At 40.4% G+C, this 27,796-nt stretch overlaps 1 protein-coding gene across 10 annotated transcripts in view; it reads left to right on the top strand.

Moving 5' to 3' along the window:
• LOC122885894 (interleukin-1 receptor accessory protein-like 1-B) overlaps nucleotides 1–27,796 on the top strand; it is a 304,362-nt gene that overhangs the window by 184,945 nt on the left and 91,621 nt on the right. For all 10 annotated transcript variants that reach the window (XM_044217634.1, XM_044217632.1, XM_044217633.1 and 7 more), the window contains 3 exons: nucleotides 14,811–15,096; nucleotides 22,036–22,222; nucleotides 24,095–24,248. In XM_044217634.1, coding sequence (XP_044073569.1) covers nucleotides 14,811–15,096; nucleotides 22,036–22,222; nucleotides 24,095–24,248 — 627 coding nt within the window. The remainder of the gene's footprint in view (nucleotides 1–14,810; nucleotides 15,097–22,035; nucleotides 22,223–24,094; nucleotides 24,249–27,796) is intronic.

Here is a 27,796-nt window from a genome sequence, read left to right as displayed (position 1 = left end):
ATGAGGACTTTGGAGTGGCCTAGTCAAAGTCCTGACCTGAATCCTATTGAGATGCTGTGGCATGACCTTAAAAAGGCAGTTCATGCTCAAAAACCCTCCAACGTGGCTGAATTACAACAATTTTGCAAAGATGAGTGGGCCAAAATTCCTCCACAGTGCTGTAAAAGACTCATTGCAAGTTATCGCAAACGCTTGATTGCAGTTGTTGCTGCTAAGGGTGGCCCAACCAGTTATTAAGGTTTAGGGGCAATCACTTTTTCACACAGGGCCATGTAGATTTGGATTTTGTTTTCCCTTTATAATAACAACCTTCATTTAAAAACGGCATTTTGTGTTTACTTGTGTTATCTTTGACCACTATTTAAATTTGTTTGATGATCTGAAACATTTAAGTGTGACAAACATGCAAAAAAAAAAGAAATCAGGAAGGGGGCAAACACTTTTTCATACCACTGTATGTGTCATTCTGGAGTACATAGACCAACAACGTATTTTGTCGTTAAATTTGTAGGACTTGTATGACACGCAGTCCACCATTTTCTGTCCAATACTGAAATCCCACTGTACTGCGGTCCTTGTCACTGCTAAATTTACTGTGAGCCTGAGGGTGTGGAGAGCCATGTGCTTCTCCCATTACATATGTAGCCACCAGCTGCTGCTTTTTACCTGACAGCCAACAGCTTCACCATGAGGGCCTTCTGTCTAGTTTTTGTATTTTATAAACATAAGCAGGCCTTAGGGAATTACTTTTTGAAAGATGTCCGAAGCAGAATAGCCCATGTGAATAATGAAAATAACAGTAATCCACCCAATTCTAGCCTAGGTGTTTGGATTACCTTATTATTGAGAGCACAATTGCGTGTCTGTGAGTGGAATTTAATGCCCTTGTTTTGTCTCCTTCATTCTCCCTCCTCCTTTTTATTTTTGTGTCTCAGGCCGCGAGAGGGAAGAGGGAGAGGAGCATGGGTGATAATGACTTGTCAAATTAGAAGCGATGGAACCTGCAGCGAGTGTAAACACAATTCGGAATGTTCAGATGACATTTTCCAAGCTGTATTTCTACTGGGGGAGATTAGCAGAGTGACAGCTCAGCCTGAATCTCATGGATCACTGCTGCACAATGGAGAGCACCAGCACACACACACACACACACACAAAGACAGAGAGAGGAGAAATTACTGGCATTTTAATACTACACAGCAGACTGACACCTGCATAGGCAAAAACAGAGATTTCCCCACAGAAAAACACTCGCACACACACACACTTTGCATTTAGAGATCTTGTGATTTGAAATGCTTCGCCTCCTCCGGCCCTTTCTTTCCAGTCATGGTCCAAGGGGCTTGGCCCAGCCAGTCAGGCTGTGTATGAATTCATGTCTATGTAACCTGCCCACACCCCATCAGCGTGATGGATGGTGTTCATACACAGCCTTGACTTTATAACTTATTTGCATGTGTTCCCATTGCCAGTAAAACTGCACATGATGTAGGAGAGCCGTAGATTTTTTAGTTGTTAAGATATTAGGGTCTCCTGTTTCTTAGTGTTCTATTTTACGCATGGCTGTCCTCCCCAGGACAGCAGCAGCTATGAACGGTGCTGCTCATTTCCCAACTTCGCCTATGAAATAAAGAGCCATTTACGAGGAACAATGTCCCGGCCACCACATCTCCCTCTATCCTGCCCCCACTATTGGAGAGATACTATTGAGAGTCCCGAGCGCATCAATTTGGGCCTCAAATGACTTTCCCCAGCTGGCCAAATCCTGACAAGCTTTCTGTTCTCCTTAAAAAGAGCCCTTTATCATCAAGAGAAAGGAAGAAAGGATGAGCAAGGGAAAGAGAGAGAGAGAGAGTAAAGTCAAAAAGCTAATGTCTCAGTGACACCCTTTCTCACACAACAGGGGAAATTTCTGTTCTATAACGGGTTCTGGTTAATTTGAAGTCAATTGGAGAGTTATTAAAAGGATCTGAGTGAGCTGTGCTGAACTTGGTCAAGGTCAACAAACTCACCCTGGTTTCTATATGAAACAATAGAAACAGGAGTCACCTTCAGGCAAACTTGAAAGTTTGTATGATTTGTCTATAAACTACTTTTAATACTGCACTGTATGTGTAGACTTACGGAATCCATCCTATATTACTTTTTCTAGTTATTTTAGCCTCAAATACATTTTCCTGCAGTTTCCTTCTGAATACCTGCTTAGATTCAATGAGGTAAATCTCATTGTTGAGGATTTGCTTCATTTTTAGGTATTGTTTTTGGTTTATCTCTCAAAGCTTCATGTTGCCTTTGAAATTACTCTGCCAATATGTATGCAAATGTCAACATCTACTGCCAGAAATTAAATTAACTTCATTTCCCTATTGTTCCTATATCCTTTCTGTGGTCCTCGGGTGCAGGTTCAGTAGTTTCATGTAACACTGTTGTGCATTACTGCAAATAATGTCAGGAACAAAAAATAATAAAGCAAGATGCAGAGAATTGGATGCAGAGAAATTCATTTAATTCACATACAGTAGGATACGATGAGTATGTCATAATGGTGTGGACACACATGTGCGCACACGCACACACACACAGGTATGGCCAGGATGTGTTTTCTGAGCAGAAGTTAATGGAGATAATGGCCTCAATTTATAGGGAATGTATAGGGAGTGAACTTCTTGCTTTTTTATAGTGCAGACGCTTTGCTGCTTGCTCTTGCCTCTGCTTGCATTCTTTTGCTGATATTCTTGTTTTTTCTGCTAGAAATTATGAGCAGCAGCTCCTGGATACTTATAAATCGTTGGGACTGTAATTTATTCAGATAAAGTAAGCTATTGCCATATCTTCAGCACTTTTATGACCTCCTCAGCTAGAATGCGGCCAACCAACAGCATAAGTTTGTGCTACAGTGACTGGATACTTAGCTAAAGCTAATTAGCAGCAAGATGCCTCCCTTCTCCATGGACGACTTCCACAAACTTCTACAGAAAATTGCAGTGCTGGAAACCAAAATCCACCGGTTAGAAGTGAACATGGAAATGAATGGACTATGTAGTAATGACACCACTTTACCATGGACTCAAAGCAGTGGACAAGAGCATGCTAACACATGGCTTATTAGCACCAACAAGACTACCAACAAACAGGAGGGCTCTGTACCGGGTAATAAATGTACAAGTGGTAGTCCTTACTGGAACTCTCTTGGAGCAAAGCCTAAGAGTAAATCATTTCCCTGGGAAATGGGAGGAAGAGTAACAGGCAGAGTCCAGCGAGATTTGTGAAGCGACTGGCTGGCTAGCATTATCATCCAGGCAGAGCGCCTCTTCAACCCCTGTTCTTAGTAGGACACAGATGTGGACAGCTGCAAAAGGGAGAGTTAGCAACAAACCTCCCCACCAACAAAGTGTGCAACTGCAGAACAAATTTGCTCCACTGTTGCAGGACCCTGGATCTCTGTCTGATGACCTGGATAACCTCTCATCTTCACACAGCAGGGTAAGGACTAAAGGAGAGTAAATCATAAAGTAAAAGGCTAAAGCTAATGACTGGGCCTCAAACTCTGATTGTGGGTGATTTCACTGTAAAAGATGCAAGGAGAATGTGCAGTAAGAACACCAAAATACTCCGCTTTCCCAAGGATATGGTCTCTGACTTGACAGAAAGAATCCTGCATATAGTGGCTGCATACCCAAATGTGTTTGCACTGAACACATGGATCCCAACTGCATGCACCGTCCATTCAATGCACTGTGTGACAGAAACCTTGAAGGAGCGCTAACCCAGCCCCTGCCTGAAGAGAGCTTTAATCATCAGAGACATCAGACCTGAGAGGAAGAGTCTATTCCCCCCTCACCAACAACCACCGGTGAGTATTCACCTTCTTCACCCTCCCAAACCCCATCCAGGTCACCCTCATCTCCAGTCACCCTTTCTCCCTTCTCCCCCTCTTGGAGTTCACTGACCAGATGAAAGAGCTGGTCACTGCTGGAACCAAACGTACCCACTGCCCCTTCTCTCGCCCTACTCCCATTTTCTCTCCTCTAAACCTCCCTCGGCACCCACTTCCATAATTGGCTTTAAGTCCTCAGCCAGTTTTCAAATGTGTTAAATTTAGTATCCATACCTCGTCGGACACACCCTGTCGCAAAAAGTTTGGCAGATAATGCTTTTAACACAGTGAATTTAGCGTTATTAAACATCAGGTCTTTGGCAGGAAAAACATTTTTAATCAGTGATTTTATTATTGAGCACAATCTTAATTTCATGTTTTTAACTGAAAGATAACAGTGCAGCTGTTCTTATCAAGTCTACCCCCCCCCAACTTCGGTTTTATGAGAGAAGCTTGAGTGCATAAGAAAGGAGGTGGAGTTGCCATTTTGTTTAATGATTCCCTCTGAACTGCTGTCTATAGTCATTGTTGGTGATTTTTACATCCATGTTGACAACCCCCAGGACAGAGGGACTAAAGAACTGTGTTGTGTTCTTGATAACTATGGACTGACTCAGCATGTGACAGAGCCCACACCCAACAAGGGGCACACACTGGACTTAATCTTCTCCAAGGGTCTGAACATTTCTAAGGTTGTGGTGACTGATGTCGCTTTCTATGATCATTCATGTGTATTCTTTGAGAGTGCTATCGCCGTGCACACAAATGTTCAAACAGAGGTAATCACAAAATGGTATATCACTGAAAACATCAGTGAAATATTAATTCAGGCTTTCTCTTCCACACCTGCCCTCTCTTGGGTCTCAGTCAATGAGCTTGTAGATAACTTCAGTTCTAAAATTACAAATGTTATTGATGCCATTGCACCCACTAAGGCTGCCTCTGGTAAGAAAAGATCTCCATGGAGAAATGCCATGCTGGTAAGAATAGAAAAAAGCTGAATGCAGGTGGTGAAAAACAAATCTCCAGGTTCATCATGATATCTATAAAGAGAGACTTCGCATTTATAATTTAGAACTGAGAAATGCAAGGCGGTCCTTCTTCTCTAATGTCATCGCCAAAAACAATAATAATGCATGTGCCCTTTTTGCTACTGTCAACAGGCTAACAAACCCTCCTGTGTCAGTAGCCTCTGAACTTTTATCTACCAGGGCCTGAAATGATTTGCCTCACGTCAGGTTTTCGAGTACACCACAGCACTGAGGCTGTTTGAATCCTACTTAAAGGACAGGGACTACTTTGTGTCTATAGGTAATTACACATATGAGCGGACAAAAAATGCATTTGGAGTTTCCCAAGGCTCCATTCTGGGGCCTCTTCTGTTTAACATCTACATGCTACCACTGGTTCAGATTATGGAAAACAACAAAATATGTTACCATAATAATGCAGACGACACACAAAGTTACATAACAATGTCACCAGGGGTCTATGGTCCAATACAACTGCTGAGTAAGTGCATTGAACAAATCAATGACTGGAAGTGCCAGAATATTCTTCAATTAAACAAAGATAAAACTGAAGTAATTGTTTTTGGAGCCAAGGAGGAACGATTAAAAGTCAGCACTCAGCTTCAATCAGTAATGTTTAAAAACCACAAACAAAGCCAGAAATCTTGGTGTAGTCATGGACTCAGACCTGAATTTCAACAGCCACATTAAAACAATTACAAAGTCCGCCTACTATCACCTTAAGAATATATTAAGGATTAAACGACTTATGTCTCAGCAGGATTTGGAAAAACTTGTCCATCCATTTATCTTTAGTCGACTTGACTACTGTAACAGTGTCTTTACAGGTTTCTCTAAAAAATCAATTAGACAGCTGCAGCTGATTCAGAACTCTGCTGCTCAAGTCATCACTAAGGCCAAGAAAGAGGATCACATCACTCCAGTTCGGAGGTCTTTACACTGGCTTCCTGTCTGTCAAAGAATTGATTTCAAAATACTACTGTTGGTTTATAAAGCACTGAATGTTTTAGGGCCAAAGTACATTTCTGATCTTCTGCTACGTTATGAACCATCCAGACCTCTCAGATCATCTGGGACAGGTCTGCTTTCTGTCCCCAGAGTCAAAACTAAACACGGAGCAGCGTTCAGTTTTTATGCACAATATATCTGGAACAAACTCCCAGAAAACTGCCGGTCTGCTGAAACTCCCAGTTCTTTTAAATCAAAGCTGAAGACTTTTCTGTTTGCTGCTGTCTTTTGTAATTAAGTAATGATTCATTTCTTATGCTGCACTGTAACTTTTACTCTCCTGTTTTATCTTGTTTTTATTTTCTCTTGTTTTAACTATTTTTAAGTGTTTTTAAATGTCTTTTTATATTGCCCTATGTTGCTTTTATGTTTTATGTAAAGCACTTTGAATTGCCTTGTTTCTGAAATAGTGCTATACTATAATATAATAAACTTGCCTTGCATTGCCTTGCCTAGCTATTCATTGTCTTTGAGTTATTTTTGCATTTTCCACATAATCATAACCAAACACAACAGACACACCAGCAACAATAGAACAACAACCTGGAAAATATAAAATAAAGGGAAAAAGACAGTGTAATGCAATACAGGCATTGGAGCATAACAGCCATTACAGCAGACATTAAGGAAGTTCATTATCATGCATTTACTCGTTAGGCAAGGTCCCTAATAGCGGTTGCCATCTTAGTCCATGCTTGTATAGTCTTAGGGAAGGCCTTTTTTAACCTCACAGTGAGGCAGTCCATGTTCACAATCTTCCTGATAGTAAAAAGCCAGTGTTTCTAAATGTTAAAATGAGACCTAAACCAATACTATATAAAATATTTTTTAGTTGCGGTAGACTACTGTCAACCAAAAAAGAAGAAAAGAGCATCCTTTTCTGATTACGTGTGAAAGAGTTGTTGTTACAGACACAAGGCAGAGTCTGGAACACAATCAAATTGTAGTATATCAGCCATTTTGGAATTTACACATTTCCAAAAGGTTGATGTAAGGACACTTTCAAAACATGCACAAGAATGTTATCAGGACATTATCAGAGCAAAATGAGCTATGAGGTCAAACCGATTTTATAGCTCCCTTCCAATGATGTTAACATTAAGTTTTAAGTTAATATTAAGTTTTAAGTTAATATTAATCGATTTTGTAACTCCTATTATTATTATTATTATTCGTCTTACTTCTATTCAGAGGATAATCATGCTCTAAGTGTTGACACTACAGTTCCAATAATTTGGGGGCTTTGCGGGGATATAAACAGGAAGTATAGTGTTGCCATGGAGTCAGTTAGTAATGTTGTGGGCTGCAACTTGTGCCCCATTTCTTAAGCCTATAGTTGTTCGCATTTAGGCAAATTGGCACCATTAAAAGTATGCCGAATGAGCTATTCGCAGTTGCTGTTTACAATATGCCCATGGATGTTCAGACAACTATCACTGTATTACTTTGATACTAAAGAAAACTGAAAAACATGATGATTCTCAGACAAGTTCTGGAGTTATGAGGAGTGTCTTTTTTCAGAGCGGATTTATGGACATTTATTTGCAACGGACATTGGAGGTAATCCTTTGGAAGTGTAAGGTCACACTAAACATAATCCAAAACTATGTGTATCAAGTCTGTGTGTTATGACTCCGAGAAGGAGTAGGATTTTGACACAAAAGGATTTCAAATACTTTAATTGCCTCCATGAGCTGTGTGTCACAGCCGGTGCTGCAGCTGCTGCCCGTGTTGGTAAACGGCCCAGATCAGCGGGCCAAACTACAATAACTAATATCCCACTGTTTTTAGCACCTGTCCCTTTCGCCTTACTCAGTATCATTTTCTGTGAGTTATGATAAGAGAAGCTACAGAGAAAAATGAGGCAACTTTCTACAAACAAAATAACAAGGCTGTAAAAGAACCAAATACAGGGTAAATTACTCAACACTTCTTTAAACAATCAACAAAAGCAGCCAGATTCAGGCTACAATAGCTACAGCAGTGAGGACATATTCCAAGTCTGGCAGTGGGCTGTTCAGGTGGGGGTTTGTTTCAGTGGGTAGCTGTATGGCAGCAGTCCTGGCAGACATGCTGCTTGTTTGCTTTGCATATATAGCCTTCACATCACATCCCATCACAGTTTCACTTGTCTCTATCGTGCTCTGTTTGTTTCTCTGTCTGCTCTTCCAATCCTTGATTATAATTATATATGTGTATACTTTTCCACACACTTTGTAGAGTTTAAACTTAGGTGACATGGAAGCAGTGGCAATGTTATAGTTTGGTGCATTTTTGCAGTAGGACCTAAGATTGGCCAGTTGTTTGGTCGATAAGTCCAGCATTTTGTCTCAGCAAGATTTCTCGACAACTACTCGGATGGAATGAAATTAGCTACTGATATTCATGCTTCCCTAAAAAAATTACTCATACTGCTCAAATTTAGATTCTTTTAAAATATTTTAATAATTTTATTTTCACATTAAGTACAAACAAGCAGCAATAAGTGTACAGTATTCCCCCAACTAACGATCGACTAGAATAACAGAAAACAAACAGGAACCTGAAGAAAGAATACGAATGAATAAGATCATTGCTGTCGAGGGGTTTTGCAAATGAATTAAAACAAAAGAAATGGGCATAACATATTGTTTTGACTGATTGGTTTCTCTGTGCTAATCTTTACAGTATGAAGTCTCAAAATCACCTATACAAAAGAAGGATAAAATATTCACCCATTAAAATATGTTGACATATTGTTTAAAGTTAAATCTATACTTTTATTACTAAATTTGTTATTCAGTCATGACAGAAAAAAAAGACAAAGAGGAAGGTAGATTTATGAAAGGTAGAGTGCTATTACCTCTCTAACTGTTTTTTTTTTTTTTTTTGATAGACAGCAAAGGTAGTCCACCACCATCTTTAGAGAGGAATGATCAGTATTGGTCCACATTTGCATATAAATGAACAATGGTGAACTGTCAGTGAGAGCAAATGATTTCAAGACAAAGAAATATGGAGTGGCACAGCACAGAGGGAGAGATTAAGAAGACAGATATCAAGTTACTTAGTGTAATACAAGGACAAAGAGAGAGACCTTGGAACAAGAGCGTGTTAAATACAAACATACACCACCATGCTTCAGTGAAACATATGTCTAATATATGTATCATTTATATTCTTAAAACATTGCAAAGATAACCTGTCAGTTGATGTAGGTTCTGCCTTGAATAATTTATAAATGATATTTTTATTAATATTATTTTTCAACTCACATGCAGAAAAGCTCTAATTCACGCCATTTCAGTTCCTGTTAAACCCGATCTTGGCCCAACTGGACCACTACAGACCAACAATTCCCAAAACAAAGCCAGGCTAAATTAACTGGGTCTGTTCTAGTGTTGTGGATCCCAGACAACAAAGATGGATGACACAGACGCTTATTTTTCTTAACAGGTTGTAGTTTGCTGAATCTTGCAGCAAATGGCATTTCCACTTCAAAGGCCTGGGTCTGTAACTGTGCTTACACAATTCCATGTTTTGTTCTTTCTGAACTGTATCAGTTAACAATTACCATGGAAGTATTTACATAAATTCATCTGATATAGTGTCCTGTTCATAAGCTTCACAGTTGGCAACAAGAAGAATGATTTTCATGAGCTATATAACATGTTTTTTAACAACAAAACTACAGCTAGAACTAACATAGGACAGGACAAAATAAATAGCACAATAGCATTGTGTTAGTTCAGGCAGAGCACTGATTGCATTAGCTGATTGGCATTAGCTGTTTTATTCATACTTCACAATCATTGGCTCATTCAAAGCTGTGGATAACAGCTGACTTGTAACACCCAGTCACATTCATGCAGGTGTACAGTGTGAAAATTATAACCTGACTCTTCTCACTATTACTCTACAGATGCACCAACGCTGTTTATTGCTGCAGCTTCCTCTGCCACCCTATCCCCATCCTTATGTGCTATATCTTTTGGTAATGTTGATTATGCTTCGATCTAATGTTCGTTAATGTGTTAATGTTATGAAGGGGGATTAGTTCTCCCAGCAGAATCCGTGTTACTGCTCCGATTCTTTGAGAGCTACCTCAAAGAGCAAAGCCTTTTCCAAATCTAACTGTGTAACCATTTGCTATAAATGGTCAATTCCTTAACGTGTCTTTAACTGAATTACAAGTCAAGTTTCCATCCAAATGTAGCACAAATTTTAAGAAAATGTACATTTTAATTGTGTTTCCATCCAGTATTGTCATGCAAGGAGTTGGGCACATCAAGATAAACAGTTGGTAGGGCAATACTCCAGTTGGGTACCACTAAACAATTGCAGGAGAAGAGGGCACAACAAGATGATGTAATTAAAAGAGTGCCAGTCAAAACCATGTGGAAAACATGATGGAAATATGGCATTTATGTTTGTTTTGTCTATTAATTTGAGAAACGTCTCCTCATCGGTCCACACAGTTTTCATCTCTTCAGCGGAGGAGCAGCTTGTGTGATGTTTACATCACATGGTTCATGATTTATTCACTTAGTTTGTTTCCATTGCACTTTGTCGCATTTTGTTTTTATTGATATACCAATTCTTCCACCACAGCCAAGGGAAAAGCAATATTTCGACATTTTTTAGAATTCCCAGTTTTTCCAATCAGGTTTTTTTATGCATAAATTGAAAATGCATATAGAAGCAGGTGGATGGAAACACACTTAAAGTAATGCAGAATTCACCCAGGTTAGATGCTTTGAACACCTACCTCTGTTTTGAGGCCAACAAGTCTTTAGCCTGGAAGAAAGACTCAAAATCAGGGGACAGACACAGACACACACAGTGTAACCAGGATTCTAGCACTGCAGGTTGAGACTCAGGTTCTGATCAATTGTGCTGATCCTTTATTAACTAATCTTTTAATTTTTTGATTTTGACTAATGCTGTTTTGTTGCACATAAACTACTCATTTTATATCAAATTAACTCATACTGTATTATCTCAGTAGAGAGGACTTACAACTGTAATTTGCAGAAAGATTATGGGTGGTGTATTTTTCTTATCCCAAGGCTTACTGGTGCAGTGAACCATTTACTATAGATTCTGCACAATTGCCTCAGCCACATTACCCGCACTTGTGGAGCCAGAAAACCATGGGGATCTATAGTACGTAATTAGCCTTTGCCAAGAATACATAGGTGAATTTCCATAATGGATAATGTTGGTCATTTCTTTGCCCCCAGGGTTTATTGGTTATACATGATGTTTGCTCTGTAAGGTATCTGTTTCATATAAAAAAATATTCTACAGTATAATGAACAAAGAAGAAATTATTCGTTATTGTTCTAAAATTCAGTTAGAAATAACTAAATAGTAATGGAGGAGGAAAAACATCAACGCCAAGCTAGAGGGAACGAGTCGGCTGGATAGGGAGATGGAGTCATGTATGTGCAGTGGGTGTAAGCTGAGGAGGAGAGAACGATTGAGAGAGACAGAATGTTATTAAGAGTCCTTATCCACATATAGATCATTGAATGTCTTCCTGGCCTGCGAGAACCCTGCCGCCCACCCAACATCTGATAATTACACTTCATTAAGAGAGCAGGTAGTGATGAGAGAAGAGAGGGCGAATACTGAATGTGGCATGAGAGTGAGTGAGAGACATGTAAGGAGGAAAGTCAGGCACACTTGAATGATATAATGTTGTGAAAGGATAATGGGAATTTGATTATGGGGGGAAGGAAAAGCAGGAGTTGACTTAGATGACACGGAGCCCACTCTGTGATTGTGTGTTTGAGGGTCGGGTTGTTGTGAGTGTGCATTTGCTTGTTTGTGTGGCTCTATGAGTGTTTGTGCATGAATGTGGGTAAATTTATTGTAGCTCAGGGGTCTGTATTTATTGCCTCGCCTTTAGTGTCACATGAAGACAGACAGGTCTGCCTTGACGCAGAATGTAATAAGGTTTCTCTGAGACATACACACACACACACACACACACACACACACACACACACACACACACACACACACACACAGACAGACATATCCTGTAGCTTGACATTCCCACCTTGCTGTTTCATTGCACCAGCCATATCTATGCCCTACACATCATGTGAAATAGCAGTGTTAGGGCATCAGCAGCAGAGTAGCACTAGCCAGTAAAGGAATGCTGCAGCTTACAGTGCTGCAGTGAGATTCTGTGGAGCAAGGGCCAGTTTCCCTCTGACAGCCATGTGGGAATGTGCCCATATGGACACATCCTTTACACTATGGGCTTGTCTGAGAGGGGCTGAACAGAATCGCTACTAAAGGTGTAATGTCCCAGAGGTGCACAGAGGAGAACGGAGGGATCCTGTATTTCTGTGTGTGTAGATGTGTATGTGCTGTCAGCAGAGAGAGAGTGAGAGGTGAGGATTGCAGTATTCCTCCAGCGGGAAGCATTGATTTTCCAGCCCAGCGTGGCGATGTTGGAAATGGCAGCCTCTAATTGAGTTGATAAAACCGTTTTGAGTTTCAGACGTAAATATGGTTTGCCCCCCCAAAGGCCACCACATTAGACAACTCCCATTGGGAGGTCTGTAAGGAATGAAAGGTCTCCTTGTGTGTTTACATGTGCATGCCCTTATGTATTGGGAGTTTTTTCTCGGACAGCACACGTCTGCAACTCTGCATGGTGAAAGCAAATGGCTGGCACACCGCCACTGAATAAAATGTTTTCTTTCATTGCGAATCAGGATACAAGCTCGTTAGAATAAACAGTTTTTGTTGTGGGCAGAAATGGAGATTGTGATAGAGAGGCAGAGGTCATATCCATTAGAGGTGTAGAGGGTGAATAAAGAAAAGGCTGAATGAAGCCTCCACTGTCCCTGCTGATTAGTAGATTGATATGCAGAGAGGGCAGAGGACTGCTGCTTTCAAAGGAAATTCACAAATTTCAGAGGATGAATAGTTGGACAAAAACTGAGAAACCTTATTACATTCTGCATCAAGGCAGACCTGTCTGTCTGTTTTTAGTTTCTCTGATGATTATCTCTTATTTAATGCTTAAATGTTCAAAGAAGATAGATGCACAAAATGGAAGTGAATTCTGCTGGGGGGGGGTTTAAAATAATAATGGAAAATGGCATTAGATTTTAATAATTTAACCATATAACTCAATTGTCAAAAATACAGCTTGTCTTCCGTGCTTAAATTGTTAATAGTGTTCATCAGTAAGATGCCTAACTGTTGTATAATCAACTTTAAAGTTGTGAGGAATGCATTTGAACACATATGAGAGTGCACATGTGCCTTTTTGCATCTATAGGGGCCCTGCACTCATTATTAGGAGTGATAATTAGACAGGGTTTCACACATTACGCTCTGCACACACACACACACACACTTTCTCTTTCTCTCACATTCATATGTAAGCACACACACATTTGTGGCTAAGCCTACTGGTAATTAACAGACATAATTAGGCAGACAACCATTCATATAGTGAATGCAAACACATGCACACGCACACCTACACACACACATACACACACAAAGACACACATTACTTCCCTGGTAATTAAGAGTATTAATTACAAGGATAGCTGTCCCTGTGAGGCTTTGTATCACTCACAGACTGGCACGCAGCAGCTTATCTCTCTCTCTCTGTCTCTCTCTCTCAGTTTCTCTGGTTACACATGCACACACATGTACTCCCTAATATACACCTGCTGGATAAACAAATGCTAGCTAATTAGTCAGAGACTGATAGCTGGCCATAGGTTAACCTCCGGTAGCTTGGGAATTGAGAGAGATCTGTTCGCTAGAACTAGAATAGACCAGAGTGCCTGAGGAGCTGTGCCAGTGTCTTTGATTTTTGTCAAATGTCCTTTAAGCTGCTGTGCCCTCTGCCTCATTTTTTTTCCTCTTCTTCTCCTTGTTATACTGCAGCGGTTGAAATATACATTTCACAAATTAGGCAGCGATATCATCTGTATGGCACATGTTAGCTTGTTATTTTGTCTGTAAAATGAGCTACTCTACTTTCACTGTAGTTTGCACACTAACATAGGTGGACACGTAGACCAAAGTCTCAGTCCGGTCACGGTAGAGTATCTTTAGTAAGTGGCATGCAGTACAAAGAGAAAGGATGATAGCTGAGCTAGCTTGTTAGCTCAGGACAAAAATGTGAGATAAAGGGCCTAAAAAATATATCTGTCCAAATAACTATTGGACAAGGAACACATTGTGCTCTGCATGCAAGAGCTCGAGGCGTATTCCCAGTTAATGAACTAGCCTTGCACTCTTTTGCACTGGAGCTGTGGTGCATCCTCAGCACTTGGAGGAGCCTGACATTTTACAGTTCATTCCCAAATTGCACAGTGGTTGTGTGTTTGGATATTGCAGGATAGCGTCTAAGCTGTTTCTGCAGAGGCCATGGTGGCACACATGACCTAGATGTGTGAGCAGCGTCAAGATAGGAGAGAAGAGCAGATATGTCTATCACAGGCATTGCAGAGTAACATTGTAATCTTCCAAAAGCTCACACACAATATGGAGTTAAAATACATTGAATTACATTAATATCCATGCAGTATACACCAGGAAAAAAAATATGTTCATGCTGTACGCAGCTTAGTGTCTCATTACTAAAAAAGCTATTTAAGTGAGGGTTTTCTAATAAATAAGGATTATTGTGGGTGGTTTATGACCTGGTAATCTTCATCCCTCTCATATGTTCTTGCTATTTGTTTTGCTTTAAATATGATATATTAAATAGCACATATAAATTAATAAATTAATAAATTTATATGTGCTGTTATCACACTGCAAGCAATTATGTATGTGTCCATACATATTTTATTATTTCACTTATTTTTATGCACACGCTAGTAATGTGTTAATGAATGCCTCTCTCTCTGTCTGTTTCTCTGAAGTGGATGGCTGTACAGATTGGTCAGTGGACTACCTTAAGTACCGGGTGCTGCAGGGTGAGCCGGTGCGGCTGAAGTGCGCTCTGTTCTATGGTTACATCCGTGCTAACTACAGCCAGACACAGAGTGTGGGCCTCAGCCTCATGTGGTACCGCAGCTCTGGCCTGGGCCACAGCGACTTCGAGGAGCCCATTTCTTTCGACGGAGTACATATGAGTAAGGAGGAGGATGCCATCTGGTTCAGACCTGCTGACCTCCAGGATGCGGGCCTCTACTCCTGCGTCTTACGGTAGGATGGAGGGAAAAGAGATAATGCTGGGGAAGATGTATTTAAAAGTCCACTTTAACAACTTATCTTATTTTGTTTTGCTATATTTTTTACAATCCTGTTTTTCTCTAAGATATAGTTATGCATTTTGGGAAAATGCTTATTTGTTTTCTTGCCAAGAGTTACATAAAAAGATTAATACCACTCACATGTCTGTGCATTAAGTGCAGTAAGTATGAGTATCAATACTCAGCTTAATACTCAGCTAAGTATCACCTTCAGGTGATTAGCCTAGCTTAGTATAAAGACTGGAAGCAGGGGGAAGCAGCTGGCCTGGCTCTCCAAAATTTTAAAATATACCTACCAGCAACTCTAAGACCTATTTATCAACATGTTGTATAACAGTTTAATCCATACACAAATAGAAATATAAAAAAGACAATTTGTGGTTAAAGGCGGAGTTACATGCTGTAACATGCTGTTTACCCCTGCTTCCACTCTTTATGCTAAGCTAAGCTAATTGCCTTCCGGCTCTAGCTCTGTACTGTACTTGACACACAGATACGAGAGTAGTCTTTTTCACCTAACTCCTTGAAAGAAAGCAAACACGCACATTTTCCAAAAATTTGAACTAGTCCTTTAAATCAGGAAAAACATTTCTGTATCCTCGAAGGTGACATACAGAATGTTGTTTCTGATAAAAAATCAACCTGTTTCAAGAATGTTCTTGTAGTAATTTGCATCAACTACATGATGCACATTGTAAATGATTGATTTCTTCCTGAAACTTGAAACTGGGGTTTTTCCTTTAAATCAAATGAAATCGTCTGATCCCATTAGCACATTTATTTTGCTTAAACAGTAAGTTAATACTAAAATAGACTTATGACTATTGATTTATTAAAACTCAGATTTCCATTATTTGATAAAGCTGTCTTTGTGTTTTATGCATGCGCGTGTGCATGTGTTTGTGTGTGTAAGAGAGAGAAAAGGAGTAAGCCAGTGAACTATAAGCCATGTGAAGTGGTGAGGGGAGATACAGCATATAGACAAAGAGAGATAACTGAATGCAAACACAAGCAAAAACATAAACACCCACACATACACACACTTTGGGCGGCCGTCACAGAGAGACTTCCTAATACAAGATGCATTATTATGTGGCAGTAACTTATTAACCTTTACAGTAGAGAACATCCCTCAATTAACAGCTCATTGCAGCTCTTCATTTCAGAGAGTTTTTAATAAACCCAGTTAAACGCCTCTTAAAGACCCAGAGAGGCTTGCAGGATACACTGTGTGTGACGGCGGGAGTGTGTATGTGTGCAATAATACTCCAGCCTATACTTAATTTCATTATTGCACTCTGTAGGACTAATCTGGCATAAACACTTTGTGTTGTTTCACTATAAATTAATAATGTCTTTGATTATTGATAATTTTGTCTAACAAGGCTTTGTTCCTATTCAAATGCTGTGCTTTGCAATTCAGAGCATGCTATAATTCTGTAGAGCACTACGGTTGTCAAAAGTGCCCCCAGCTCTGTGTGCTCGTGTTGAGCTGGGGAGATTTCAAACTTCTTAGATACCCTAATCAAAACACTGCGAGAGATTTGCCTCTGAGCTGAAATCAATTGTCTTCTTGTTAGGGAGTAAGCTTTTGAGTCATTTTAGCACATATGACCCAAACACTCTCCCCTAAAACTCCCTTCAGGCAAAGAGAGGAAAAATATGCCTTCGTTTTTTCTTCGCCCCATTCGGATTTCATCAGAAATACTTTATTGATCCCAGAGGGGAAACTCTCATACAGTACATGCAGTAGTAATCTTAATTTATCCAAACCTCAGACATCTGAATGACACCAAACATTATGACAACCCCCACTGACATTACTGGGGATGGACAAATATAACACAACCATATGACTATAGAATTGAATCAACACCTTTCTGACATATTATCATCAAAAAATGGGTATATACAGTAAGCTTTGTAAAGGTTGGCTTTATTGTAGGACTGATGTATTGATTTGGTATTCGATGTACCTAATATGTACCTAATAAACTGGCAGCTCAGTGTGTATAGCAATCCAAAACCATAATGAGTTACTCGTTGGTAAGAATATCATCATTAACACATGCAATCAAAAGGACACTATGTGCCACTGGTACTATATAGCATTTTAGAATGAACACACACAGTATGTGTCATATTTCGCAAATGTTATTTCTATTTAAATTAGTCCTGAGACCTAATTCAGTAGCTTCAGTTACCTCAGCTGATATGTGTTTCATTTAGTCACAGATGGTTTTCTGTTCTCTAAATCTGTGTTTACAGATTAAGATTAGATTTTAGAATAATGGCTAAATGTCATTCACTTGCAATTTGTAAAGTACATTCATTATAACATGTAATGCTACAAACCATACCACCAAGACTCAACAGTAAAATAAAAAAACAAGTCTAACACAAGACAACTTGCTGCAGCACTGTAATGTTTTTTTGATATTCAAGCACATGCAAAATCATCAGATATACCTGAAGAACAAAAACACTTACCTCAGTGATATCATAGAAAAGGTTTAAGTCGTAGTCATCTGGACACTGTTTTCAGAATCAAGACATTTCGGCTCCCATCCGGAAGTCATTCTCAATCCAGATGTCCAGTAGCCTATGTCAACAGTCTTTAGCTGCTCAGACTTGTGGATTTTATGCAAGTCCTTGATATGTGAAATAATTGTTCCTGGAGAAGATAATGTCTACAAAACATCGAAACATGCCAATTAAATGATGGCTGTCACTCCATTATCTTTAATTTTATTTAGAAATTACCTCTCCTTAACAAATATTATCCATGTTTTTACCACAGTAAGGAAAATGTGGTTATCCACAGTTTTGTCAAATGACCAGAGGTACTGCAGGAGCTAATGTGCACCACCTGGAAAATGTAACTACATCCCAGGGCTATGTGATAAATAGATATTTTGGACTACAATGATTGTGATTGGTCAGATTAGGATGCTTGTGTTTCCTGGAGTCAGTATGAGATGCATGAAGAATGCATGCCAGAAATTTGGTGGTAGTTTTGGCAATGACCTATTTAGAAGTGATGATGGCCGGACACAATACTACAATGATTTCATTGTATCATAATTCAATCTGATCTTGATGTAAGTACCCTCAAATTAAAGCTGATAGTCAGTACTTTTATAGCCATAGTCAGTGTTTCATTTCAAATCCAGTGCGCTGGAGTACAAAAGCCAACACAACAAAAAATACTGCCCTAATACCTTCGCACTGCACTGTATATATGGTAGGATAGTTTCCAATAGCTTTGGGCGTGTTGTGTCTGTCTATAAATGTAGGTAAATCCCCCTGTGTTAAGTTCAGCTTTTCACTGAAGCCATCCAGATGTTTTTCTCAGAAAGAGATATGGAGGCACACCAAAGTGTGTTTTTCGGTGCTGCATAAATGTGTGTATTTAGTGTGTGATTGTGTGTGAATAGTTATCTTTGTCCTTCTCTGTCTGGAAATTTAAGTCTAATCGCCAGTTTTCATGTGAAGGTGACTTCATTTACATAGCAATCTCTATGTGCTTTACTTTGCTCTCCCTCTCTTTCACTCCTTTGCTCTTTCACTACCTCTCTTTCCTCGGCATGTCATCTCATATAAGGTCTGTAACATCGATTCAGATTCATCACTCTTTTTCCTCTCTTCCTTGCTCTGTCTCTCTCTCTCTCTCTCTCTCTCTCTCTCTCTCTCTCTCACACACACACACACTGCCACAGCCCCTGAATGTTTCACCTGCTAAATTATTTTATAATAATTCTAGTAATGAGTCTGTGTTCTGGAGTGGGTAAAACCATGTGTATTTCCTTCCCATGATTACATTTTCCAACATGCGGGATAATAATGTGTGAAGAATTACAGCTAAGATGAGCTGCAGATTAATATCCAAAGCAGCTACGCTCAAATAGAACGTGACAGACGTGAAAGACACCACAGGACCGTGCCTCGACCCCTGGCTGTCCATCAATCAAGCACCACCACTGACACCTTCCCACAGTGCCACAGAGCGCCTGCTGTGAATATTTAACATGTAGAGATGTCTCCCATTGGCTCCCTGGTGACTTTAATGGCTCAGGTGCGCGACTGTGAGAGGTAATTTCTGATCATCTTGCCATTATATCAACAAGCAGGGGAGGTTGACTTTCTAGGTGTGTGAATCTGCCTACATCTGTTGTGCACATACACGTGTGTGTTTGTGCTTGTGTGTTTGCATGGTTGTATTTGTTCTTTAAACAAATATATTGTGTACTCTGTAAGCCTACAGCATCGCATCTTCCCACTCTATTCCCTCTAGATAGGAGGCATTGAGTCGATAATGTTAGATTTCAGCACCAAGAGGGCATAACTCTGTTGCAATATCCTGCATCTTACTTTTGCTTCCTACAGCATTTTCCAGATGCCCTTTTAGTCATCTTCTATGTTGTAGAAGTATACAGTATCTTTTTTTCTCATTCCAAGTAGCTATTCTCCTTCTGCTCCTCTCATCGATATCTCTACCCAGTCTTCCATGACTGCACGTAGCCACATTTGTCTTTTAAGCGCGCGTTTGTGTGTGTGTCTGCATCTGTGTTTTATGGTCCCAGGGGGTCAGAGGTGTTTATACGAGAGAGGTGACTCCCTTATTGCTTCCATAACCTGAGTAGATCATATGAAACCCCGTAATTTACAGTGAATGGGAGCATCTGGTGAGCCGTAAATATAATGTAATGAAATGAAATGAAAGCCCATATGGCTGTATGCACAGCCTCCCGTTCGACCGACAGAGTGATTGACCGAGTCAGATCACAGCCAGGCTGGGACAGGCAGCGAAGGATAGAGACATACATTATAAATGTAAAAAAAAAAAAAGTGGACTTTTAGTCTGGAGCTGTTTTTCATGACTTGGAACAGGCCACTTACTACAAAACCTTAATGCTACAACTAATGATATTTTAGATTACAGTGTACCTCCAATTTTGTGGCAACAGTTTGGAGACAGCTCTTTCTTGCCAGTGCCCCCCATGCACAGAGCCAAAAATGGCTTTCTGAGTTTGACGGGAAGAAACGCAGAAAAGGAGCAGAGGGATGGGCAGAGGGAATGTCTCCGCCCATCCCATTCCTTTTTTGTTACTGAAACTTATACATACATGCTTTCATTATCTCCAGAGTCGATTACTGCAATAGCATTCTTCATAGTGCAGTGTCCGAAGTTCTTAATAAACTCCAGTACACACATTACACTCCCACTCCTGTGACCAAGCACCTCTACTGGCTCCCTGTCCCACAATGGATTCAGTTGGAACTCCTTCTCTTCACTCACAAAGCCCTGCATAACCAGACCCCCGCCTACCTCGCCCACCTTCTCCACCACCACTCTCCTTCCTGCATCCTCCGTTACTTTAATGCCAACCTCCTGTCCCCACCATTCAGGACCAAGCACTGGACCTGGGGTGACACAGCCTTCTCCATAGCTGCGCCGCTCGCTCTGGAACTCTCTCCCTAAACACATCCATGACTGCAACGATTCAATTCAGTTCAATTTTATTTATATAGTGCTAATTCATGACAGAAGTTATCTCATTGCACTTTTCCTACAGATCATGTCTAAACTGTATTCTTTATAATATTATTTACAGAGACCCAACAACCGATCTTGCTATGTTCAAGAAGTTACTCAAAACTCACATTTTTTGAACTGCTTTTAATGATTGATTTAATGTCCTGTGCTACCTTATGCCTTTACTGTGTTTTATTTCTCTAAGGTCTTTTATTAAACTTGCCATTTTAAGTGTCTTTGAGTATCTTGAAAAGTGCTCTATGAATAAAAATGTATTATTATAAGAACTTTACTAGCCTGCACAGAGCTCTGAACTCAACCTCATTGATGAAGTCTGGGATGAACTGGAATGCCAATTGTGCTGACTTATCGCCCAACGTCATTGGCCAACCTTTCTAATACTCTTGTGGCTGAATGTTGAGCCCTGCAGTAAGGCTCCAAAATCTTGTGGAAAGACTTCTCAAGAGAGTGGAGGCTGTTATAGCAGCAAAGGTGTCCACACACTTTGTTTGAGTGTCCACATACTTTTGGCCATGTAGCATAAGTTTTGAGGAAACAGGAGGCGGGTGCAATGGGATGGCATTGTGTCAGTAGTGATGGGGGTTAAAATAACGGTGGCTTTGATGATGATTATGACTACATCGATAACACAGTAAAAGAGAGAGAGAGACATTCCTCTCTGCCAGCTAGTGTGCATCAGAGGTTAAGTATGTTGATGGTTGCTGGGAGACGAGAGGGGATGTGCAGTGGGGACTAACTCCTTGTGATGACCAAGCAGCTTTCTCTTCCTTTATGTCATGAGGCCCCTATCAACATTTGTCTCTTTTCTGATTAGCATTCCCAGGCCGGGCTGACTCCCCCCATAAATCCAATAGTGGTCGTGAGCGTGAGTCATTGACTTGGTAAAGCTGCTGAACACATCGTTATTGCTAACCCCACAAACATAGGGGAGGGCGAGGGAGGCAGAGGAGGGATGGAAAAGGATACAAATAACAAAAAGGGTTTGCATGTTTCCCCGTGTTTGCGTGGGTTTCCTCCGGGTGCTCTGGTTTCCCCCACCATCAAAAACATGTTATGTTAGGTTAATTCTCAGTGCCCTTGTCTGGCACTGGCTTAGAACTGGAGTTGGTGCCCAGGCGCTGCACAGTGGCTGCCCACTGCTCCTAATACTTCGGATGGGTTAAATGCAGAGAACGGATTTCACTTTGCTTTGTACTATGTATGATTGTGTATGTGACAATAAACTTGATTTAATTTTGATTTGATAAAGATAAAGATATGCTCTTACTGAACTCCCAGTTTTAGACAAGTAAAGATGAATCTTAATCTCCTTGTATTGTTGATCTTTGCCCACAGGAACTCCACGTACTGCATGAAGGTGTCCATGTCTCTGACTGTGGCGGAGAATGACACAAACCTGTGCTACAACTCCAACATGAGACGAAATGAGAAGGCTGAGCTCAGCAAGAGCAAAGACATCCTCTGTCCGGACATAGATGACTATGTTGAACCTGGCAAAGAGCCGGACATCATCTGGTACAAGGTGGGCTAAATCTATGACTGAGCATGTTTGTGATTGTGTGATTATGTTTATCTCCACGGCAGTGTGATTTGTGTATCATTTGTATACCTGAAGGTTGTTTGACATTGTGTCTTGAATACAGTTATTCTTTATGTTTAGGTAAAAGTAATGAGGAGGGCGCAGTGTCCAACATAACAGTTTTTCCCCACTGGCCCACTTGGCCAGTAGATCAGAGTTTTACTTGATTGTTTCCACTGGCCCAGCAGCCAAAAAATGAAAATAACTCTTTTTTTCCATAATTTATGATAACATTTATGATAACATTTGCAAACTATACAAAACATACTACAGTCACTGTTTTCCACCCAGTGTATTGTTGCTTCCACAAAGTATAAAGCCCCTCTTACTTTTCAAAGCCTCATATGTTTCTTTCGTGGACATTTTTTTCGAGTACCAGTAAGTATGACAATGTACTTATACTGATGTGATGAAGTTACTGATGTGGAGGCGGAGTAATACAAAGTGTGTTTTGTCCGGTTAGTTTTCTGCCAGAAAGTCCTGAAGGCAAACTTCTTCCACGTGTGGTTAACAAAGAGTGCATGTAACGTGGAATATGTGTGTCTTCAATAAAGTTCTAACAATATGTTATGATGGACGAATGATGCTAGGGCAGGAAAGTCTTTTACTGGCCCCAGGCCATCAGGCCATCGATTATTTCTGACCCTGGGGCATCTGTCTTTGTGATTATACGTCCAAGAAATATTCTTGAACGGTTCATTGATTTGTTTTCATCTAATTTCTTGGCTGTTTATGTTTAAAAGCCTTGTTGGAAATATGGTTCCAGATCTCTTAGGCAGATTATATATGAATGCATATGATCATGATGAATTACGTAAGTGTGTTTGCACTGTAAGAGTCATCTAGAGAACAAGGACTGAGCACAGGGCAGCCACAGAGATGGCTTTCATAATGAACACAAAACTTGTATGAGGAGAAAATTGTGCGATGTCACTCTCTGCCCTGTGGAATGAGTGGATGTCCTCCAAATGCTCCGTGTCCCTGATCTTTATTCAGTATGCACCTTCTCCTCTCTCACCTGGGATCTTGCCTTTCCCAGGTCAGGCACTGCCTGCGGACAACAACGTGCATCCCGGAGAAGGGCTCAGGCCAGACTAATCACAGGCAGATCAGCAGTAGATTAGCTGGCCGGGCTCGACCTCTAGGTTTTGCCAGAATTCAATTACGGTCTGGGTAATGACTGGGAGTGCTGGAACCCAGAGTTATTTGGACCACTGCAGAGCCACTGTGATTGAATTCGAAGGTTGCCGGGAGCAATAGTGGAATAGAATCCACCGAGCCATCGTTGTCCCTGCCAGAGCACCAAGGGGCTGGAGAGAAGATCATGTCATGGAGTCACTCATTGTGCCTGCTCACACATATAGTCACACATGCGCACAGACGCAGCACAAACACACTTATTTTGCCAGCAGAGACTACTGTAAATAACATTCTCTGTCCTCTGTGGCTCTAGAGTATTGTATGGAGAATATTTAGTTCAGTGCAATACATCTTGATCAGATAAGTAGGATAATGGCTAAGCCTTATCATTTTACTGCATGGCCACTTCATCCACTTTCCTAACGCTTAGTGACATTTGAAAGCTTTTGTGTCCAGCTCGGACCACTTGAAATCTTATGGATCTAATTTATTATGAAGCAGAGCGAAGGTCTTAAATTTCATAATGTCAGGCTTGCCCAGAATATTTTATTCCTTGCCATGTGCAGTACATCTACTGCCAGTCATTTTTGTATTTGACTTCTCAAGTGATTTATCAATAGTAAGCCTTGGATAAAAGTTTTAAGTTTGACCCACCTGTCCTTCTCTAATGTACAGGAGTGCCGTCCCAAGCAGTGGCGTGCCAGTATCATCCAGAAGAGAGACATTCTGTCCATCCAGGAGGTAAAGGAAGATGACATTGGGAATTACACTTGTGAAGTCCAGTTTGGTGGCTTTGTGGTCAGGAGGACAACGGAACTCACAGTCACTGGTAAGTCTTCAGGAGAAGCAAAAACCATGAATGAAAGGGGTGTCTTTTTAACAAACTCTACTGTTAATGTTGGAAGAGAGTAGAGGAGCCGTTATAACAGTCACCGGCACTTGAAGAAAGGAAATGGATAGTAATAAATACACACACATACACACACCACCGAGCACTGCAGTGATGTCCTGCTGCTGTGTTAATTGCTGGGGGAGGTTGAATGCTGTGGCCTGGCCTGTATCCCGTCTTCTAACTCAGCACTTTCCAGTCAACCAAGCAGTGCTGAAATATTTAAGGCTGTAGGCTAAACCCCTTCACACAGAGAGCTAAAGAGCCAGGACCAAGGTCAGGAGATTTACAGTACTCTTACTCTGCTCTGCTCTCTCAGTTTCTATCCATCGCTCTCTCTCTCTCTCTCTCTCTCTCTCTCTCTCTCTCTCTCTCTCTCTCTCTCTCTCTCTCTCTCTCTCTCTCTGACTTGCACAACTGCAAGGTGAGCACATGACAAATAAATGCATTCATTTGTTCTTTCTCAGTGTGAGTGGACAGTGGGGTGAGACCTGGGGATCGGGTGCTCTGAGCTTGTGTGTTCTGCCAGATCAACTGCTCAGATTGGGGTTGATGAAAAGGACAATTTTTTTTCCCCCTCCCCTTTACTTCTCTCTAACCAGTCTAGATTGTCCCCCCCACTGTATTCTAGCGTGTACATCTATTTGATGCCACCTATTATCCCCACTAGGGTCACATCACACAAATCAAAGCCTAAATTGTTGTTGTATTGTGCTCAGTGATGCTGTTGGAAATTAAATGAGCTTTGCTTGACCGCCAATTTGTAATAATTATATGTCAATTACCAATCTGAAAAACATTCATAAAAGTCTACATTTTCAAAAAAACTCATACATGCCTTCATTGCATCAGTTTGGTACTGCTTAGGATGGTGTGTATGGTAAATATACTGTATATCATTAAGATTAATGGATCAAAGGGGGTAAGCTCAAAAAAGTGTCCACATTGATTTTCGGTGGATTCACCGAAACCCTGGTTGCTTGGTCATTGCATCATGCTGAGTGTGTGGTTATGTGTTAGGTTTTATATCTAAATCAAAACAATTGGACAACAGTTTTGCCCAAGCTGCTATGCTGTTTGTGTGTGTGTTTTAACTAGGTAATGTAGTGAAGCTCTATTTGTGGATTCATCAACTCACTGAGTGTCTTAGTGTGTGTACGATGTTAATCCACACAGAAGTAGTGTTAGCATTTGATTAGTATCTTGTTTGGTGTTCATTTGTGTGGCTGGTCATTGTTCTTGTGTGATTTGAGGGCAATAGCAGTGTGAGATACACAGGCTGTTTGCTGTCTAACAAACAGGAAGATACATACCTCAACCTCAGCATGGTGTACTATTGGATGAGGCTAAAATGCGATCCTGGAGGTGGCTTCCAGATTGCCTGCTCTTGTGATTGAAGGGCCAGCATTTTATCCCCAGTGGGGCTCAATAAATATGAGGAGGACAATACACTAGATTTAATTTTATTATGACATATACTCCAAGTGCTCAGTGTTTCCATGATTCCCTGTAAAGTACCTAAATTAGAAATTCCTTAGGACATGCATGGGCAACATATGATTATATGCAGTGTGAGAGGCCACTAGAAAAGGGTCCATTAGGTTCTTAACCAGTTTTGGGTCTTGTACCACAGTTTAGGGTCACTTCCCCCAATATTGGGAAATCACATTTCAATAACTCAAGATAATCCACTACTCTTGCGGAGGACTATTTATTTACTTTGGGTAGAAAATTGTTCTCAATGAAAACTGTTTAAGGCGAAGTCTGTTGTTTTTAGCCGGAATTTGTTTCTGCAAAGACATGTTGCTATTGTGTTTTCATTCTTTGAGCATTACAAACTAAATCCCTTTCACCTTTTAGTGGCAGAATACCATCAAGCATGGCTAGTACCATGAGGGATACCTGGGATAATATGTTTATTTATTTTGAAATTTAGGCGATTTTAATGTTTTAGTTTTCTCTGTATTTGTTATGTCTGACCTATTCGAGTGAATTCCATGTTGGCTATATGCTGTATGTATTTTGGCTTTATTCTTGTGTGTTTGTTAGCCTGTCAGCATGACCTCAATGTTCTATAATGACGGTGGTCATAAAAACTTTATTGGGTTATAAATATACACAGTTCACATTAATGATACAGCGAGGTGGAAGAAGCGAGTGGAAAGAGGGAGAGAAAGATACATAGAGGCAGAAAGAAAGAAATAAACTCTGGTCAAGTGAAAGATGCATATTGAATTGCCATTTTCTTTCCATATATGAGTCCAGCATGTTGTCTGTATGCAATGTGAGATATGAATATCCAATTAACCCAGCTGAACAATAGAAAATATATAACTGGGAACATTTAAATCAAGCCTGTGAACATGAGACCATAAAGAAAAGTAATTTTATTCTTGATTTTCTCTCACTCTCAACCCATTTTCCATTGTTCTGTTTTCTTACTGTTAAACTAAGCATAGTTTCTTGTATGCCTTTGCGTAATGCTTGCATGCACACATATGCACCCATATAGAGCCACATAGAAACGCCTACACACTGTCTAAGGTGCCTTAATGCATGTTTGCCATAATGAAATGTCAGTAAGTCATCAAAATAGAAGGAGTAATTTTATTTAAAACCCAGCGTGCTATGCTCTACAGCTTTAATGCAGCAGGTTAATGCGGGCATCCCACAATTATTTTTCTTCTTGCAGTCCATGAAATAATTTACATGAGGCACATTTCGAAAATAAAAACAATGTTCATTGTCCCCTTGTAAACAGACTGAGTGTGACTGGCCCAGTGTTCTATATTCATTGGAAAACTTGCTACCAGCAGAAAACTGTCAATGGCTATGTACAGAAAATGATTATTTTTGTACAGCACCACAGTAAGTGCCTGTCTCAGTCACTACGCTGCTACTTCTATAAAAATATGGCTTGCACTACATTACCATAGTATTTTGCCTTATTACCATACCAGTGGGGTACCTCCTCTTTAAAGCTGTAGTATCCTGGTAGAATTAGATTAGCTCACTCTGACCATCATTTCCTTTAATAAACCTACACCATCATCCCCTCAAGTGGGCGTGAGATTATCCACATTTTATCACATCCTGTTAAAACCAACATTGCCTGGACGGCAAGCATAAAAGGTCAAACTATGTCTGAGATCCGAGAGCTAATGTTGTAGTTTATTTTATAGGCCAAGAGGATGAAGGAGGTCATTAAGTTTAACTGATCTTAAATATAGCGCAGTAGCCGCTGGCTTTTGCTTTGACCCTGCCTTGCTGAAAATTTGTGTGTGTGTGTGTCTTCTGTTCTGACCCTGCTGCACTATGTAACGGCCTGCATTAGAAGCAGTAGAGGAGCTGCTATCTGAACTGAGGTCAGTCTTGTAATAGAGGTTAACTATGGGCATAAACACAGGCTCACCTGGATCAGGCTGATCCACAAGCCCCTTAATCAAGCGCTAATGCTCCTCAGGTTAATAGAAATGAAAAAGAAACAG

This window comes from Siniperca chuatsi, linkage group LG12, assembly GCF_020085105.1.
Source record: "Siniperca chuatsi isolate FFG_IHB_CAS linkage group LG12, ASM2008510v1, whole genome shotgun sequence".
Lineage (NCBI taxonomy): Eukaryota > Metazoa > Chordata > Actinopteri > Centrarchiformes > Sinipercidae > Siniperca > Siniperca chuatsi.
This window is presented reverse-complemented; position numbering and strand designations above follow the sequence as displayed.